This window comes from Crinia signifera, chromosome 5 (assembly GCF_055691185.1).
Source record: "Crinia signifera chromosome 5, ASM5569118v1, whole genome shotgun sequence".
NCBI classification, from domain to species: Eukaryota; Metazoa; Chordata; class Amphibia; order Anura; family Myobatrachidae; genus Crinia; species Crinia signifera.
Genome location: NC_139221.1, coordinates 253,918,599 through 253,936,482, shown reverse-complemented (window position 1 = coordinate 253,936,482; position 17,884 = coordinate 253,918,599). Strand labels below are relative to the sequence as shown.

The 17,884-nt window shown below is 40.6% G+C and overlaps 1 protein-coding gene across 21 annotated transcripts in view; it reads right to left on the bottom strand.

Moving 5' to 3' along the window:
• Positions 1-17,884, bottom strand: part of PARD3 (par-3 family cell polarity regulator) — a 508,043-nt gene that overhangs the window by 154,031 nt on the left and 336,128 nt on the right. For 17 of the 21 annotated variants that reach the window (XM_083188831.1, XM_083188826.1, XM_083188843.1 and 14 more), the window contains one exon: positions 6,793-6,909. The exons of the other annotated variants lie outside the window; for them this stretch is intronic. In XM_083188831.1, the coding sequence (XP_083044957.1) occupies positions 6,793-6,909 (117 nt within the window). The remainder of the gene's footprint in view (positions 1-6,792; positions 6,910-17,884) is intronic. 21 annotated transcript variants of the gene reach the window in all.

Sequence of the window (17,884 nt, the reverse complement as noted above, 5' to 3'; positions counted from 1 at the left end):
CAGCTGGCCCTGTAGCACGATGTACAGTACATAAAGCAATGGTTCCATTAGTAAGTTACATTGGCACAGCATCTGGCGGTCACCTTATTAACTTTTGCTTGACATACATTTTGTAGTCTGGGATAGACCTGTATTCAACAGAATCAGAATGCTTACAGCAACACAGATTACATTAGATACGATTCCGATCTTGTGTGATTATGTTAGTGAAAAGGATGTAAAGAGGGCCATTGACTGAGAGATGATAGGAGAAACTAACTGAGGTACCTGTTACTTTCTTATATTTAGAGCATTAATACACAACCCCCCCCTGTAAATTAATACCAAGACTGTGACTTTTTCACACACAACAAACCAAAACATGAGGTTCCTCTTACACAAGCAGTTATTTTTGGAATTACATGGGAGTGCATCATCTCCCTCACAATAAACTCCTATATAAGAAGAATGACTGACTGGAGGACACGCAATGAAATTAGACATTCCACAGACTATGACCATTCATACTGTATACTAGATTTATCAGTAACAAATTAGTCTTTAAAGTGAATAATAGTTTCATACACAATATGGGCAGAAAAGGACATGCATCAGCTGCTGTGGCAAAGTGGATAAAGTAAGGTCTCACACTTAGGATGGTGATCGAATCGTTACATTAATATAATGCAAACATCTCTCATAGATATTCTATGACCATTAAATAGAACAAAGATTGAGTTACGCATACAGCTTACCGGTGCACAAAATTGGGCAGACAAGATGGACGAAGCAGCTCTCAACTAATATCAAGTTCTATTTTTTTACTGTTCTTGCAGACAGGCTTTTAAAACCATCAGTTCATATTAGTAATATGAAAGATGAGACTTCTAGAAATTGTGCTTCTATCCCAAGAAACAGACCTATCATCCAAATTCAATAACGCTTCAGTCCGGGATACAATAGAACGCTAGCGTGTGCAATAGCTCCGTCTTTGCTGAATCACAATGCTTTAATTTATCATTAAAAACAGAATATTAATGTAATGATGCCTTAATAGGACTTATTTGTTTCACTTCAACTTTTTGGAACAAGCTTCTCATCACTACTAGATACTGTATAGTGCACTCAAGAAAGAGGACACACATCAACAACATTGCATATGTGTTATCAATGACTGGTTATGAATAACATACCACAAAATTAAATAAAACATTTATGTTGTTATTAAGGTTGGTGTTCAATTAGCTGTGACAATTTTTGTGAAAAAAATAGTAATCTAAGATGATCTGTGACTTCCTTTTGGACGTTCGACCTGCCAGTCACCCTAGGCAGTCCCATTACAAGGTGTCCCCTCCCTCCGGGATGCCTCTATGGGCTGCAACAACTGCAGCCCAAAGAATCCGGGATCTGTGTATGCGCAGTTCCGAGCCCGATACTGTGCATGCACCGGCCCTGCAACCGTGGCATGACCAGCGGGGGCAGAAGCAGTGGCAGCGTGGGCCAGCGGCAGCGGAGTGGGGGTGCGGCAACCCCCCTCCGAAACCGAGGTAGAAGCTGCCACAGTCTAAATGATGATATAAAAAAGATGCACTCATTAAAATTGCATCTAATGTAGACAAAAGGACATAAAAGAACAGTTTTCAACACATGGCTGAAAATGGACAGACAGAAACAAAGGTATTTAGTACATGTCGCAGGAGGGCATGACCTGTGCTGCTTGGCGGGTATGTGTTCCCTGAGTCTATATCCCCCAGGGTACTTTTAGCCTATACCTGTATGTGCTCGCATACCTGTCACTGTTTAACTGTTACCTAACTGGTTGATGCACAGCAATCCAAGTCAAATTCCTAGTATGCGCAAGTATACATGACAAATGAAGTTGATTCTGATCTAGAAATTAAGGTCTCCATAGAAGGGGAAAGCCTATTTAAATAATTTTATAATGACAGTTCACAACTATTTTCAACCGGTACCCTAATTCTACCCAGAATTCTGCTTTGCTATGAATTTGTTCAGGCTTTAATAACATAACGTTTTTGTTTTTTTAATGACTGCCTATATTTTGAAAGAAAAATAAACCAAATGCATGAATTTGAGTATATTGGATATACACAATTAATATTTCTATGAATTTACAGATTAAAACGGGTTTATAGGATGTTTTGTGGAAAAAAATGTTCCAAGTTCTGAGAATACCGGACTGAATTCCTCTGATGGAAGTCTCTCCGGCTATAAATAATAAATATATATAAATGAAAAAGCCCTTTTATTTAATCAATGATGCCCAGCACAATCATTAATATGTTTGCCCCTTTGCAATCAATATGAGCAAATACTATAGTCGTTTAAGCAGAATACAGTCGTAAGCATATTATTATTAGAAAGATGAGGGTGGGGTATGGTATTTTTCTATATAAAAAATGTTGGTGTAATTGATTTTATTTTTAATGGACCATTTTGCTTGTTCTCCAGTCCCCATGGGATTTTTGTTGAGGCTGCTCAACACTGTAAATTCATTATTGCCAAGACATTTCCCAGAAGTATTACATCATTAAAGAAAGAAGGTTTCTCAGAGAATGGAAATATGCAATAAATGGACGATTCTAAATGATCTTAGCTATAAGCAAGGACCAAGGAAATAAGGTATGCATAGACAATTGATGGTGTTTTCCTTACATGCTGAAAATGTAGCTATAAGACAGAGCTGTCTGCATGAGGGGACATAAAACGTCTCTTTTCTTTGCAATTAAATTCAGATTAAATAAAACTTCACTTTGGCAACTATACACACTGGACATTGAACAACTGTAGCTTAGTTAATTGAGCAGGAATACCACTGGGTTTATTAACACTCGCACATTTCAATAGACTTCAGCTCCCACTTGACAGTCACTGTGTTAAACGTAAAAACATTTCATGTGACCGTTTCACTGCAATCTGCATGGAATTATCTAGGATTGTTTCGGTCAGGGAACACCATTTCTTCAGGCTGCCAATCTATCCCTCTTAGGTTTCTTAACAGAAATCTTCCCAGTAGTGTCAAACCACAAAGTGCCGGGGGAAAAGGCTGAACGCGTGACGTGTCATTAGTCTCTATACACATAAACAGTACATGACTTGAGCAGACCGAGAATTGGCTAACTCCATGCATGCAACACAGCTGTGATGAACAGTAGAGGGACAATCTTTCTTTTCCTTATTCCTAGCGATACGTTAATAACATCAGTAAATAGGGCTATCTATGGGCCAGTTTCAGAGATGGAGAGTATGGGCACCTGCATTAGCGATGTGGACGTACCAACGATGTCAAAATATGCTAATGCACTGGAGGCGTTTAAAGGCAAAAAAAAGCCACTGCCAGCACTACAAAAGTAGCATTACATCACTATTGTCACCTTGGTCATCTGAGACCATCAATATTATTCAGAACGTCAGTCTCAGCTATGTAGCAAAGACAAGTAAAGCAGCATTGGAAATCACAAACACTGGACTCGGCACTCCTAGAAAACTGGGTAGACAGGCCCCAATTTTCTGAATGCTGGCTGTTCCAGCCCACTGCCCACTTCCATGCAGCCGTAGCCTGTCAATCATGCTGCTGTTTAGTGGCACTTAGTGTGAACTGGGTCTCAGCAGCTCCTGACAAGTAGCAGGGTAGTTAGTCCTGCAATTGCAAATATGAACAAGTAAACAGAAAAATTATCAGCGCTGAGTACTCCTAAGGTACCTTGGATTAAAAATACATGACAATTGAATGGACTTCACAATATTGAATATGAAATATAATTACACATAAAATAAAAGCAATTAAAAAACCTTGTAACACTTTAATAGCAGGCAATAATGCACCCACCCTACCAACGAGGGAACAATGGAGTGTAAATCCGTTCCTAGTGATACCCTGTCTTGGAGATAATGAAAGATGGTATAGTTACCATCCCTGGGTACTCTCGGCAGAGAATGAATGTCCCTTTTTATTATACAGGTGGTCGGCCCATGATTGGAAAAGTATCCAATGTCCACTGGATTTGAAGCTGAGGGAGAGATGTTAGTGTCAGAGTATCACTAGGAAAGGACTAGCACTCCATTGTTCCCACATTGGTAGGGTGGGTGCATTATTGCCTGCTATTGAAGTATTGTTACAAGGTTTTTTCATTGTTTTTATATTATGTGTAATTATATTTCATATTAAATATTGTGAAGTCCATCCAATTGTCACATTTTTAATCCAAGGTACCTTAAGAGTACCCAGCGCTGCTAATTTTTCTGTTTGTTTGTTCATATTTGCTAGGTATACTGCGAATATTGCAGCTTACTGTGCACCTGAGACGACGCCCCAACAAATATCCGTGACTAAAACCCCTCAAACTTGCAAGGGGTGTGTATGAGAACAGATCCCCTCGCATGAGCTGCTAGCACAGGGCTGGGCAATTGCGGCCCTCCAGATGTTGATGAACTACACATTCCAGGATGCTTTGCATTAGTTTTGCTATGTGGCCATGCTGAAACTGATGCAAGGCATGCTGGTATGTGTAGTTCATCAACATCTGGAGGGCCGCAATTGCCCAAGAGAAATCTTTTAATGGTTGCCGGCCCACTGAATGATTTGTCCTGCCTTCGCAAATAAAAGTGACTCTCAACTAACTTATTTGCAAGTGCTGGGACGAAGACAGGGCGGGCGGCTAACGTCAGACAACCGTCCGCATACCCATGGGCATTCCAATGGCCCAGCACCATCCCGGCCACTATCCGACCCCGGCCCTCCCACCCAGCTGCGAATGGCCCGGTGAGTGTGTAACTCGCCGCGGCGGTTCACTGTCAGGGTTTGCACATGCACATCGGGGAAGGGCCAAATTTGGATAACTGCGAGTTATCCTGAATCGGCCCCAAAATCCTGAGGATGAGCATTTTCATATCCGCTATTCTGTGAATGATTCAATATGTGCCATCAACTAAAATAAAAAACAAAAAGGTGTTTATAACCCTATATAAGCATATTGTCGGTGTCGGGTTTAACAAAAATGTTGAAAAAACAAAGTGACTGCAAACCACAAAAACAAAACAATACATGTTGTTTGTAGTTCTTTTAAACAAGGCAAGTTGGATTAAATTTTTTTTTATAAAAAGAGTATTAGTTTACGTCCTACTAGGATACCTAGATGGTATTTATCAAATAGTAAGAGGACGCAATAGTGAGAGAATGTAAACAGTCACCGCATTACGGATAATCAACAAAATTCCAGATGAGATCACTTAAGTATTCTTGCTACCAAAAAATATATAACCCTCTGACAATAACAAGTGCAATTCAACCAGCATGAACAACACACAAGAGGTTAAATCACGCCTCCAGTATAGCTATATCCAGAATAATTGCGGTCATCAATGTTGCTCAAATATAAGAGTGTTTTGCTCTTAGATGATATGGTCCTCTTAATGAATGCTGTAATGATCCATTTTACCAGAGTGTTAGAGCACCCATTTCCTCTTATATATCTATTAATAAGCTACTGTAACAATGGTCAGGGTTAGAACCATCTTTCAGACGTTTCACTTGGTAGCAGAGTTCTGAGTGTTTGAAAGGACAAGCAACAGAGGCGTGGATGGGCTCTGTAACAAGTAAGAGTGCCACTTATGTACTATATTTAACACTACAACAGTTTACTATTAGCCCGAATAAGAGAAGCCGCATACTACTTAATTGCCCTGTCAAAGCAAAAACAGAATCTGTTGCTATTATGTAATCTTTAGTGTTTTATCATTTTGTAAAATGCAATAGACAAATAACAGCTATAATCTGATTGGTTGCTATGGGTACTCTCCTCTTGAAATGGATTTAAACTTCTATATATTAGTCATACTTAGGACATAATTTGCTAATCAGAGACCACTCCAATTCCAGGCCCCATAGCACCTCCTGAAACTTAAGTCACTCCATCATTGATTTTAATATCCTTCTCACTACACCAGTAAAATGGTTAAATGAAGATCTTGAAGGGTTTTTGTGTCACAGTTGTTATCAAATTAAAGTAAAGGGTATGCAATCTGTATCCCGGCAGGTGAAATCTCTTCAGTCAGAATGCCTACAGTGGCATTACAGTGGTCAGCATCCCAGCTTTTAGTTCTGGGGCTAGGGTTTATCACTAGGGGGAGGGTTAGAAGTAGGCTGCTGGGCGGAGACTGTTAGGGATAGGCTGTTGAAGTGGACGGCCCCAACCAAAAAATATAGACAGTACACTGACCAGCCTGAGCGAGTAGTGACGGTTATATTTTAAATGTGCAAGGCAGAAACCTCATGACTTACTTACGTGACTATACGCCACAAGCCATTACTAAAAACACAATGCTATATACCATCATGATGAAAATACCACACGTCTTTTGGTGTTTAGTTTAAACACAAATACCCTACAAGGAAAATAAGTCTAACCTGTAACATGCCATCCATGAGGAACATGACCAAATATACACATACAGTACCTATATATTATTTACTAATTATCAGAAGTATGGCAATCATTGCTACATGGCATTCCAGACACAATCAATCTATGGTTAATACTAATAAGCTCAATTTAAACAATCCATGCCATGCAGAAACTGCACTTCCGCAAACATATATGTGCAGTTTACACAAACAGTTCAAATTAAAAAGGCTAAAAATAAAGACAGTGAATAAGAAGCCGGTGAAGCAAACAAGGTGATATTTTAAAGACTGTTGTAGTGTGGTTTGAAAAAGGTTATGTCAATAGCTTTCAGTGTGGCACATGCTGCCTGGTTAGGAAAGATGCTAATTAAGCAGCACTTGTAGTCTACCTCTCCTGTTCTTGCCTCATTCGTATTCTGTCATCTTCAGAAGGGTGGGCTTCTTGAATTTTCACTTTCCATGATCCCCTGTGTTCACTCTTGTCATCTTTTCGATGTTTGCCAAACCTGTCAAGAAGAAGCGGAATTCTAACACTGGTCTGCGAAATGAGAAGGCGACAACAAGTGTCTTTGTGGAGACAATTCTTTCCTCTGTTGCTTGATTACGTCCTCGCTGTTTTGAAAAAAAAAAGGATCATCTCTGCCACAATGCAATTAGCAAACACCCGTTTACAGATTTGTTATCTGGTTATACTTTAGCTAGAACGGCTTTCTTTTCTTGGAAATAATAGGGGATACTGTTATGACAGAACTGGAATCGCATGCATGGTGTTTATGAAACACTCCATAGTACAGAAACGATAGAAATTGACAGACATGCCATCAGAAGAGTGAACACCTATTAAATAAATAACTAAAAACGATCATGTATTTATATTTGCATAATGAAATATACAGCCCAGCTGTCAAATACACATAATGATTGCAGCCATTTCTCAGGCTAAATATTGGGTCCAAGGATTATTCATATGCATCCCACAATCCACTGGAAGCTAGTAACATTACTGAACATGGGGAACATTTATACTCCCTTTCATTCAGGTTAATAACCCATTTTTGTAAACTAAACCCCCCTGCACCGTACTCACAAGGATTAACAAGTCCCTGTTAGGTTCCTTGCTCATTCCATCTTTCCTGTGTCATCAGATCATGGCTGGATAAAAACCTCCCATGTACACATTATCATTACATGTGCCAGGAACAAAATGCCATTAGATATTATTTCAAAATGTTTGGAATAATGTGCACTACAATGACAGCCATTTTGTTGGCTGTCCCGGTCTTCAATAAAATGGTAACTAGTCAATTCATCAGGGACTAAAGACATCACATGCTGATTAATATATATTATAGAAGAAGGAAAAAAACAGCCTTTCACGGATTGAAGATTAAGTGCTTTTATATTAAATAAATGGTCTACGTCTGGTGTTCACCACCATCAGATCTGAACATTTACTACCTTAGAATGATTAACTGACATCTGGATGAGCGAAAGTCCAATAGCTAGACAGACTTGTGCTGGTCACAACAGAGCAGTACTGCTTACAGCACTTCATTGGTTAAAGACCAGATCTACACAATTGTGCTGATTTCAAGCACAACAAAACCAAATAAAATCTCAATTTAATCTGTTAAATGGGCTAAACTTGCTGCGTTACTGATGAGATCATTGTAGCCTGCCAAATTACCTACGGATTTCATTAGGATAGCAAGCTATTGAAGAAACATCCATTAGTTGATTAATGAAGAAAAACAAAAACTGATTAAGACATAAAAAGTCTCATAGTGTTAAATTGGTTATGAATGGAAGAAACTGAAAAAACATAATCTTAATTTATTAGCTAGACTGTGTTTTTTATTGTAATTTCACAGCAGCTGTTTAATAATAATAAGACATTGTAAAAATATGTGGACAGGGCTCAAATGATAGCCAGTAAATAGTGATTAGTGTGTCAGGGCCCAGGCAAGTGACAATTCCGTTGTGAGCTGCAATCCAGCATCACAGTCTGCATGTAATTATACAAAATATGGAAGTTACTAAGCAAAAAAAACAAAATCTCCTCCAATCTGCAGCTAGATCCCCCCCCCCCCCCCCCCCACCCACTGGAATGGTCTACAAGCCGTCAATGGTCATGTGAAAAGGACACTAATTGTATTTTTATTTTATTTTTTAACACACATATGATTGAAGAAAAAACCTTTGCGCAGGAGACTGAGTTTAATACTAAGCGGGCAGCCATGCACTGATTTGTAGGCTCCATCCCCTCTAAACTCTTTAGGATCCCCCTTCAACCACAAGTAAAAGTCTCATAATAACGCAAAATAAATTAATGCACAGTATGTCATAGGCAACTACTGTTTGTTCATAGTAATGTTAAAAAAAGGATAGAAAACTAAAAAATGACATGGGACGTCTTTAAAAAAATAAATGTCATTTTTTATCACCAAGGTGGGTACAGCCATTTCTAGGTTTAATGAATAGCCATGACAAAACCGTCAGTCAACAAACAAGAACCCAGTAATATAACATTGGGCACCACAATAATGGCCACTACCACTATGCATCATCAGGAGCACTAGACGATTGAGCTTGGTCTAGTTATGCACAGGGTTGCAAGGAGAGGTGTGTGGGTGGTGTGAATGCACTGGATGGCAAAGCCTATGGGCTGCATGCTGCCCCATACTCTCGCTCACAACTCCTGCACTGTGTGGGGGAGGGAAGCGGTCGTCTCCACTATTGCCGGTAGAGCTATGCTGCTGCTTTGAGGATCTGCAACATGCTCCGAGCAACACTCTAGTGAGCCCACGTAATGGACTCACTCACCTGCCTACCTGCTCCACTGGGGATTTTGTACTGAGGACGTGAGAGCTGTCCTGAGGACATGTGAAGCACAGAGTGCATTGGCACCCTGTTATGGGACGGTTTATGCAGTAGTCCCCTCATGCAGGCATGTGGCAGCCAGTCTGCAATCAGACACCTACTAGCCTGAAAAAAGTGAATTTTCAGTCTCGGCCTTAATATATATATGTATAGGCAACATACAGTATGAGGTAATTTACAATATTGAAATAACATATTGTTTGCACCAGAGGGACAATATTGAGACATAGGATTATATGTACAATATTGCCAATAATCAGAGCAATATAAATTCAGACTGTTGTGAACAAAGTTTTCAATTCAAATGACACAAAATTCTCAAAATTGCATGATACACAGGTCCAAGGAGACCTGTTTGTGAGACAGCAAGGCAGTGATAAACTAGGTAAGCTTATTGTTGTGAACATAAACATTTATCAAATCCCTCCATCTCCCTTGGCTGTCTAGGTATATATCCCTTTACCAGTCTCTCTACAGGTGCATCAAATGATGCTCTACTTAGAAAGGTTTAATTTCAATCTAAATATCTTCTACTTTTTCCAGCAAGAGCACCCATCCTGTTAATTGCTGGAGGCCCTTCTAATTTCTCTTGGTATGCTTCAAATGGAATAAAGGACAATTAAGTTGTTGGTGGCAATTAACTCAGTGCGACTGCTTGATTGCAAGGAAATGAATAAAATATTGTAATCGAAGACGAGCAAGGTCAATATCCTTAAGCCTAAATTTGGTCTGACATCTGCTAATTTACTGTGGATTAAACTCTATTACATAACTGGAAAGTAATTCATATACAATGGTTTTCTATTAGCTCTTCTTGACATCACTATTGAAGTAATGTGGGAACTTGTAGTGAAGTTAGCTAAAAAAAAATACAGTCAAACTTCCAAATAATGAATTTGCTAAACAAACAAACCTAGATAAAGCAACATACAAAAAGTATGCAAACTGGTTAGCAGCTGCCATGAAGACCTATCCATGTGTACGGCGCAGTGCCGTATAATGCTTCTGGAGGAGAAACGTAACCTCATACAAAGCCAGTGATGTAACAAGTCATACCTGTCTACTTCTCTGGAATATCTACCCTGTGTTCTGTCCAGTTCTGCAGTGAAGACGTGATTCACTGTGCATTATATGTTGATGTGGCCCTGTTCCCCACAGTAGAATGCACCGATTCATGGATGCTGGCACCTACAGTAGGTCTCACAATGGGAACTCACACAAAGCTGGCCCCTATGTTTAACAATCATACTTTTTGAGGAAACACGGAATGATTTAATGTACCACAATGCAGACTACTGTGACACACTACCAAGTTGATGGTGTCATGCGGGACCCTTACTGTGGTTAACTACTTATAATTTATTTATTTTTTTAAGTCTGCATATCATGTTTCTCTAAGGCAAAATGACTGGCAGAGGTGAGTAGACGTCAGACTGACACTTCCAAGCAATGTCATGTCCTGGCACTGCAGAGTCTGAGTCTCATTAGGCACTTGGGAAAGTAGCGCTAGCCCCTATGGAGCTCATCACTCTTACTCAATGCCTGTCAATTGCACAGTGCAAAAAAGCAGCCGGTATTGATCTGCACTCTCCTCATTTCAATTCAGGAAAGTACAGCCCTGAGTGACTCCCTTCATTATTTTCCCTTCAGTTACCAGCGTTTGGAAGTATTTCAGGCAGACTTGAATCTAAAACCTATTTATATGGAACACAATATAATTTTATATGTGCACTGCTGACTGCAATGAAACCTTAAGATGACATATGTAACCCCTTTTTTATTTTGGTTTTGGAAACGCTGAGCTTTTCTAACAGCTATATAGCAGGTGCAAGACCTCAGAACCTGGTTCCTGCTTACGCACAGCAAATTCATTTAATTCCCCCACACCACATCTACGCGGAGGCCACCCAGCAAAAATCCATTTCTAAACTGTTGTTCAACGCTTCCACAACCTGTCACCTGACATGGTGGGATAGAGACCTAACGGGAGATCTGCTGACCTCTGGGTTCACGCGCTAAACTTACCTAAATCCATCGTTTTCACAAGAAACCCCACCCGGCCATTACAGAGGTAGCGGAACAGAAGCCTCTGAGTCACATGCCAAATGCATATTAAAATTACGGTGAAATTAGCAAAAAAAAAAAAAAACTAATTTTCCAATTAACCCCATAGGAGGAATTTCTTTATTTTTCAGCCTTATTATTATTATTAATGCACTGCCCTAATGATGTCATCTGCAACACGGAGCAAACTTTATGGTTTATGGGCAAATAATGGTAGAAATCATAAATAGTTTCTATTCCTGTGAATAGCAAGTTCTTAAAATTCGTATTTTCCTAGACAAGATTTGACACTTCTCAACCAAGCGAAACATTTTTAAGTTCCAGAAATAAATAAATCACTATTGTTGTATTATATAGGATTGCCTGATTAACTGACCTTATCGGGGTAGCTACATACTCATGCTAGTACAGAATGGGGGCCTCCAGCTCATGTAGACGATAAGTGAAGTTTATATCGCACAGAACTTGTACAGTGGGCAATAGTTAGATTAGTGTCAGCATACAGTACATGCCAACACTCCAACCATCTTATTAAATCCCAGTGTGAAGATTAAAATAAGAGCTTGGGCAGGTATGCGGCTGCAAATGCCAGAAATATGTGCCACGGTGCCGCAAGGGGTGGAGCCACATATTTTACTGCGAATTACGTCAAATCCCTAGACAGCCCATTCACATGGGAGAATCACCCAAATCTGGTGCAGGCAAATATAGACTGAAGGGGTAATGAGGTCATTAGTCAGCAGGCAAGGAGAGAGATTCATAGCAGTAAAACAAAAATCGGTACTTATGTAGTATCTGGGCTGCCGATTTCAAAATCGGGTCGGATCGGGAGATCGCATCGCATCGCATGCGACCATGCGATTCGATGCGATGCGATGCGATGCGATGACCCGATTTTTCCATAGGAATCAATGTTAAAATGGACTGAGTCCATTTTAACATGGAATTCAATGGGAAAAATGGGTCCTTTTCATACCCCTACTATCCAAGTGGGCATGGAGTTGGATATAAACCTGTGGCGAGCGTAGCGAGCCACCGAGCCCGAAGCGTGGCGAGCGAAGCGAGCCCCGCGAGGGGACGAATACCGTCCCCTCGCGGGGCTCGCTTCGCTCGCCACGCTTCGGGCTCGGTGGCTCGCTACGCTCGCCACAGGTTTATATCCAACTCCATGCCCACTTGGATAGTAGGGGTATGAAAAGGACCCATTTTTCCATAGGAATCATTTTAACATTGATTCCTATGGAAAAATCGGGTCATCGCATCCGATATCGGATGCGATGCGATGCGATGCGATGCGATATCGCATCGCATCGCATCTGATTGTATGCCTTAACTTAAGGCATACAATCAAAAAATCGGCAGCCCAGATACTACATAAGTACCCAAAAATCACATTTGTATTTGAAAGGAAAAAGATTTCTACGGGAGACACAAAGAGAAAGAGGAGCTGAAAGGAATAAACGACATACACATCATCATGAGATTTCTAACCCGCTTCTTTCTGTTTCCTTTGAGGTTAATATTCTTCATGAGATACAGTACATGACACCTCCTCTCTTGTACCTTCAGCTCTTACAGTTCTGACTACACTTCTACAATTGCCTTTTGAGTTGTCCCAGAAGAAAGCAGAATGGCAGAGCGGCTGGCTCACCCACTGACAGGCCTCGTAGGGATCTGTCTTCAGCTCGGATCCATCCATTTTCTTTAGAAGATGGCATTCATAGAGATGCTCATTAGCAATCTACAGAACACTTTCCCAGAGGAAGTGGCACACTCATATGAAATACAGTTTGGAACTCTTAACCATTTAATCACAATGCAAAAAAATCGACAGAGGCTCATCACCATCGTGCATTTATAGCTGGTGGATATCACAATGTCTTCTATACCAGAGTCATACTGTAGCATAGTCAGTGCACGCAGCAATATAAAAGGAAGATGAGATTTCCCTGTCCGGATGATCCACACCAGAGAAGTATACCTGCAAGTGGTTCAGCTACACTACTAAAGAGAAAGTTTATATAAAAAGGACAAACTGTAGATCTCTCTATTAACAGTTATCCATTTAGCGCTTACACTGTTATAAATACATAACCATTCTCATAAATATTTTGCTGGAATGGAGCTTGTAGAGAATAAACAATTTAAATCCAAACGAAGAAAAGAAGACCTCCAACCTAACAAATTGCTAAACACTTATGCTAGTCAATTCAAACAGGTATTGGAGTTTTTCACTTACCCAGTAGAAATTACTTTCTTACACTCTAGATAGGAACTACTATGGCTTTTTTCCAGTGCGCTATAACACAAAAATACTCCCAGGGAATAAACAATGGAAACATAAATTGGACATATAAACTCCCCACAGATACTGACTTGGTTGGAATCAAACCCAATGCAGTGAAGCAGCATGTAAAAGAATAACAAGCTTGTGCAAACCGCAGGTGGAGAGATTTAGATCTGAATGCCTGGTTCCTGGATAAAATCTAATCGAACAGCACTTATATACCATAGTAACTGTATGGAAAGATTTCCCTGGTGCAATAATGTGTTGGAAGCCTCCAGATTACACCAACACACTAAATAAAATTTACAATGAGGTTGCAGGTTTTTTTTCTATATGTGTGGAGTTTGTATGTTCTCTCTGTGCGTGTTTATATTTCCTTTTCACACACTCCAAAATGATCATGGTAATTTAACGGTCTCCTGACAAAAACATATTGTGCTGTGGGTACTTGTTTCCTAGCACGGCGCCAGCGATTTTTATCTTAAGCATCGGGACCTAAAAAAAAATCGCGTCAATCGCATCGCATGCAATGCGATCGATGTGATTTTTTAAAATGGTCCCTGAGACCCAATTTTACATTGGGCCCAATGCAAAAAGCCCCCGAAACCCCAGTTTTAATTGCATACCCCCCCCCCATGGGAGAAATGCCCCCCATTGTTAACGGCATCCCACGATGAACGCCAACCCAAAGCGTGGCGAGCGCAGCAAGCCCACGAGGGGCGGCAGTACTTGTCCTCCAACCTTTTCATACCCCCACTATCACCGTCGGCGTGGAGTTGATTTTATAAAGTGTGGCGAGTGCAGCGAGCCACCGAGCCTGAAGCGTGGCGAGCCCCGCGAGGGCACGCATATACCTGTGAAGTTATGCGCGTCCCCTTGCGGGGCACGCTGCGCTCACCACGCTTTGGGCTCGGTGGCTCGCTGCGCTCGCCACACTTTATAAGGTCAACTCCACGTCGATGTGGATAATGGGGGTATGAAAAGGTCGGAGGACGCGTACCGCCGCACGTCGCGGGCTCGCTGCGCTCACCACGCTTCGGGTTGGCGTCAATAGTGGGGTGACGTTAACAATGGGGGGACATTGGCCCATTTCACATTGTTCCCTATGTAAAATCACGTTGATCGCGTCGATTGCATCGCATGCCATTATAATGGCATGCGATGGACGCGATCAACGCGATTTTAACATAGAAAGGTAATTTAACATTGAGCCCTATGTAAAATCGCGTTGATCGCGTCGGTCGCATTGCATGCCATTATAATGGCATGCGATGGACGCGATCAACGTGATTTTCTCTTTGCCGGCAATAAAGCCACTTAATTAACAGAAAATCGCGTCGATCGCATACCTTAAGTTACGTTAACTTAAGGTATGCGATCTACCACAACAGGCACCGTGCTAGGAAACAAGTACCGTGCTGTGTAATGTGGTGAAACTAAATAGTTATATTGGCAGAATTGTCAGAATTTTAGCGCTCTTAACAGAAACCCAAGTATTTTTAGCGCTCTTAACAGAAACCCAAGAATTGTCACGTGACCAATTGCAAAGCCAGGATTCCTTACAGTGGTCACTATGTTATGACTTCCAATGGACTACTGTAAAGTGTGGGTTGGATGCTCGAGGGCCAAACATTTCATTGTGTTCAACACCTTGAAGCAATGGCCAACAATGGAACTCATCTCAGCTCTTATCTCCGCTCTGCTATTTGCTTTTTCGTGCTAAGATGATCTGTGCAATTGTAGTCATTATTGTTATACAGTACAATAGTACAAATTGCAAATTGCATTTGGCTTGAGAACCATTACTGCACACAAGACTATTGCTGTGCCTGCCTGAATAACTCTGATAATAAGTATGGAGTGATTATGCCCTGAGTGGCCCAAGTGATGAGCTGGGTCAATGCGAACATTTCTTTTAAATGCTTTTGTTAAATTCAGCAATTGACTGAGGTCGCAAGCGAGTGATTGCACAATGAATTCAGCTGTTTTAAGCCTGGGTGAAGATGAAATTTCCTTGATTGACACCACCACTACCGAGATGTTCAAAACACAAAGCCACAACGAGTAACGCACAATGCAGAAGCATAGGGTGTGTTAAATTCTCATCTAAAGCTACAGCATCAGTGTAGTGACAGGGTTCCAACAGTCCTCTTTAGGAGACGTGCATACAATGTACTGGGGAAACATACTGCCTTAATAATAAAAAGTCAGTACATGATGTCACACATACCCTTCTCCGTGTCCTTAAAATAACCCACTAGCTGCTGAAGTCAAATACTGTAGAACATTATGATACTTGGCTTTTTCAAAATCAGAAGATCTCTTATCTGAAAACATAAGCAATGAACCTACTGAAAGATGCAAAGAAAATGAGACTTTGTAGCTGCAAACAGGTTTAGGGGGTAGTCAATATGGAATTCAGACTGTCGGAACACCCCGACAGTTGGAATCCCGGCTTTTTTTATCAGATCCGACACTAACTCGACAGTCGGAATTCAATGCTGCGACTGATGAGTGCTGGAAAATCCATGAATTGTTCGATATGGCCGCGGATTGTGGGTAAACGGCCGTGAATTCTTCAATACGCGGCCATTTCAGAAAAAACAGATCCGACTTTATAAAAAAGTCTTATCTGGCAGCCTTCAATGCCATCGTTAACGGCAGCAATGAATTTCCCTGTCGGGAAATATCGGCGCAGATTGAATACTCCCATTAGGCTTTAGGAACATATGTAGTTGCTGTAGAACTACAAGTTTCAGACATTCTTTTCAAGACTGACATTAAATGTTTCACATGGAGACACAGGTTGCCCATCTTACTCCCAAAAATTTTGGGGGGAAATCTTACACTGATCCACGACCAAGGTTAGCCCACAATAACTCACGTTATTGTGACAGTAGGAATTGGAGGAAATGATTGCAAGTTTGGTCATTCCTACTGTGGGCGATACATGACGGTGATGGCACCATACCTCCAAATTAATGAGACAATTTGATTAGAGGGCTGTTAAAGGGACAATGATGGTTCACGAAAAAGCAGCATTTCTGGGCGGATAGAGGCATAGGGGCAGATGTATTAAGCCTGGTGAAGAGATAAACTGGAGATAAAGTGGAAGGAGATAACGCACCAGCCAATCAGATCCCAACTGTCATATTTCAAACACAGCTGACTGGCTGGTGCGTTAACTCTTCCAAGTTATCTCCAAATTACCAAAATCCATCGCGATGTGAGCTTCTGATTTTGACTATATATTCAAAATCAGAAAATAGGTTCGCACAAATCGCACATTGGAATCTCAAGTAAATGTAATCAAGATTGTATGGTTCTGGGCTCAGGGAAGTTCAAGGAAAATAGAATAGTCACAACCACACATAGCCAAAATCTCATCATGTGTATGCACCTTTGTGCTAAATACGGTCTAAGACTTTTGTGAACAATAGTGTGAAAACAGTGTTTGTAAAGAGACACCGTTTTCACACTGTTGTTCATAAAAGTCTTACACAGTATTTAGCTAGCCATAAAACTTAAGGAAGCTTAACATTCATTTTACTACCATAGTATTATTTGAACACAGTAAAATACAAGTAATATAAATGACAAATTCCAAGGTCTGTAAATTTTCCAAAAGTACAAAGAAAATACAGTCAATTTATGGAATCTATTTAAGATCTTGGGATTTAACAGTTATAACGCTTAAAACACTCACACCTTGTAGGGTACCTCACTGTCCTCCATTGTTATTTAGCTCTATGAACTTAACATGGTTATATGGAAGGCATGTTATACTGGCAAAAGCACCGAGAGCCAGGCAAGGCGGGCCTGAGCATACACACAACAAATCATTTACAATATTAATATTCTTGTTGATAGTTCATAGTTTATAGACCACTGTATGTTCCCTGTAGATCTCATTATCCAAGAAAACAAGTCAGCACTTATAGGAATACAACAAATCAGCACTCTCGCTCTGATGACAACATATGTAAAAAGGAAACAAGTCATATTTTACATTATATAAACAATGAAACAGTTGTGAAACATTGGGCGACATACAGCTAATGATAAAATACCGTCCAATTGTACTTTTTTGGCTGGTAGAGTAACAAATTTCATGGCCTGTCATGGCCAAAAAGGGCTTTGTTACGGGTTTTGGGGTTTCCAAATGTCCATTGAAAGTATAGGAAAGGGGACGAGACTGTGATTCCTTCACCCTTGACATACCCCAATTTGAAATTGTGATATGCATGATA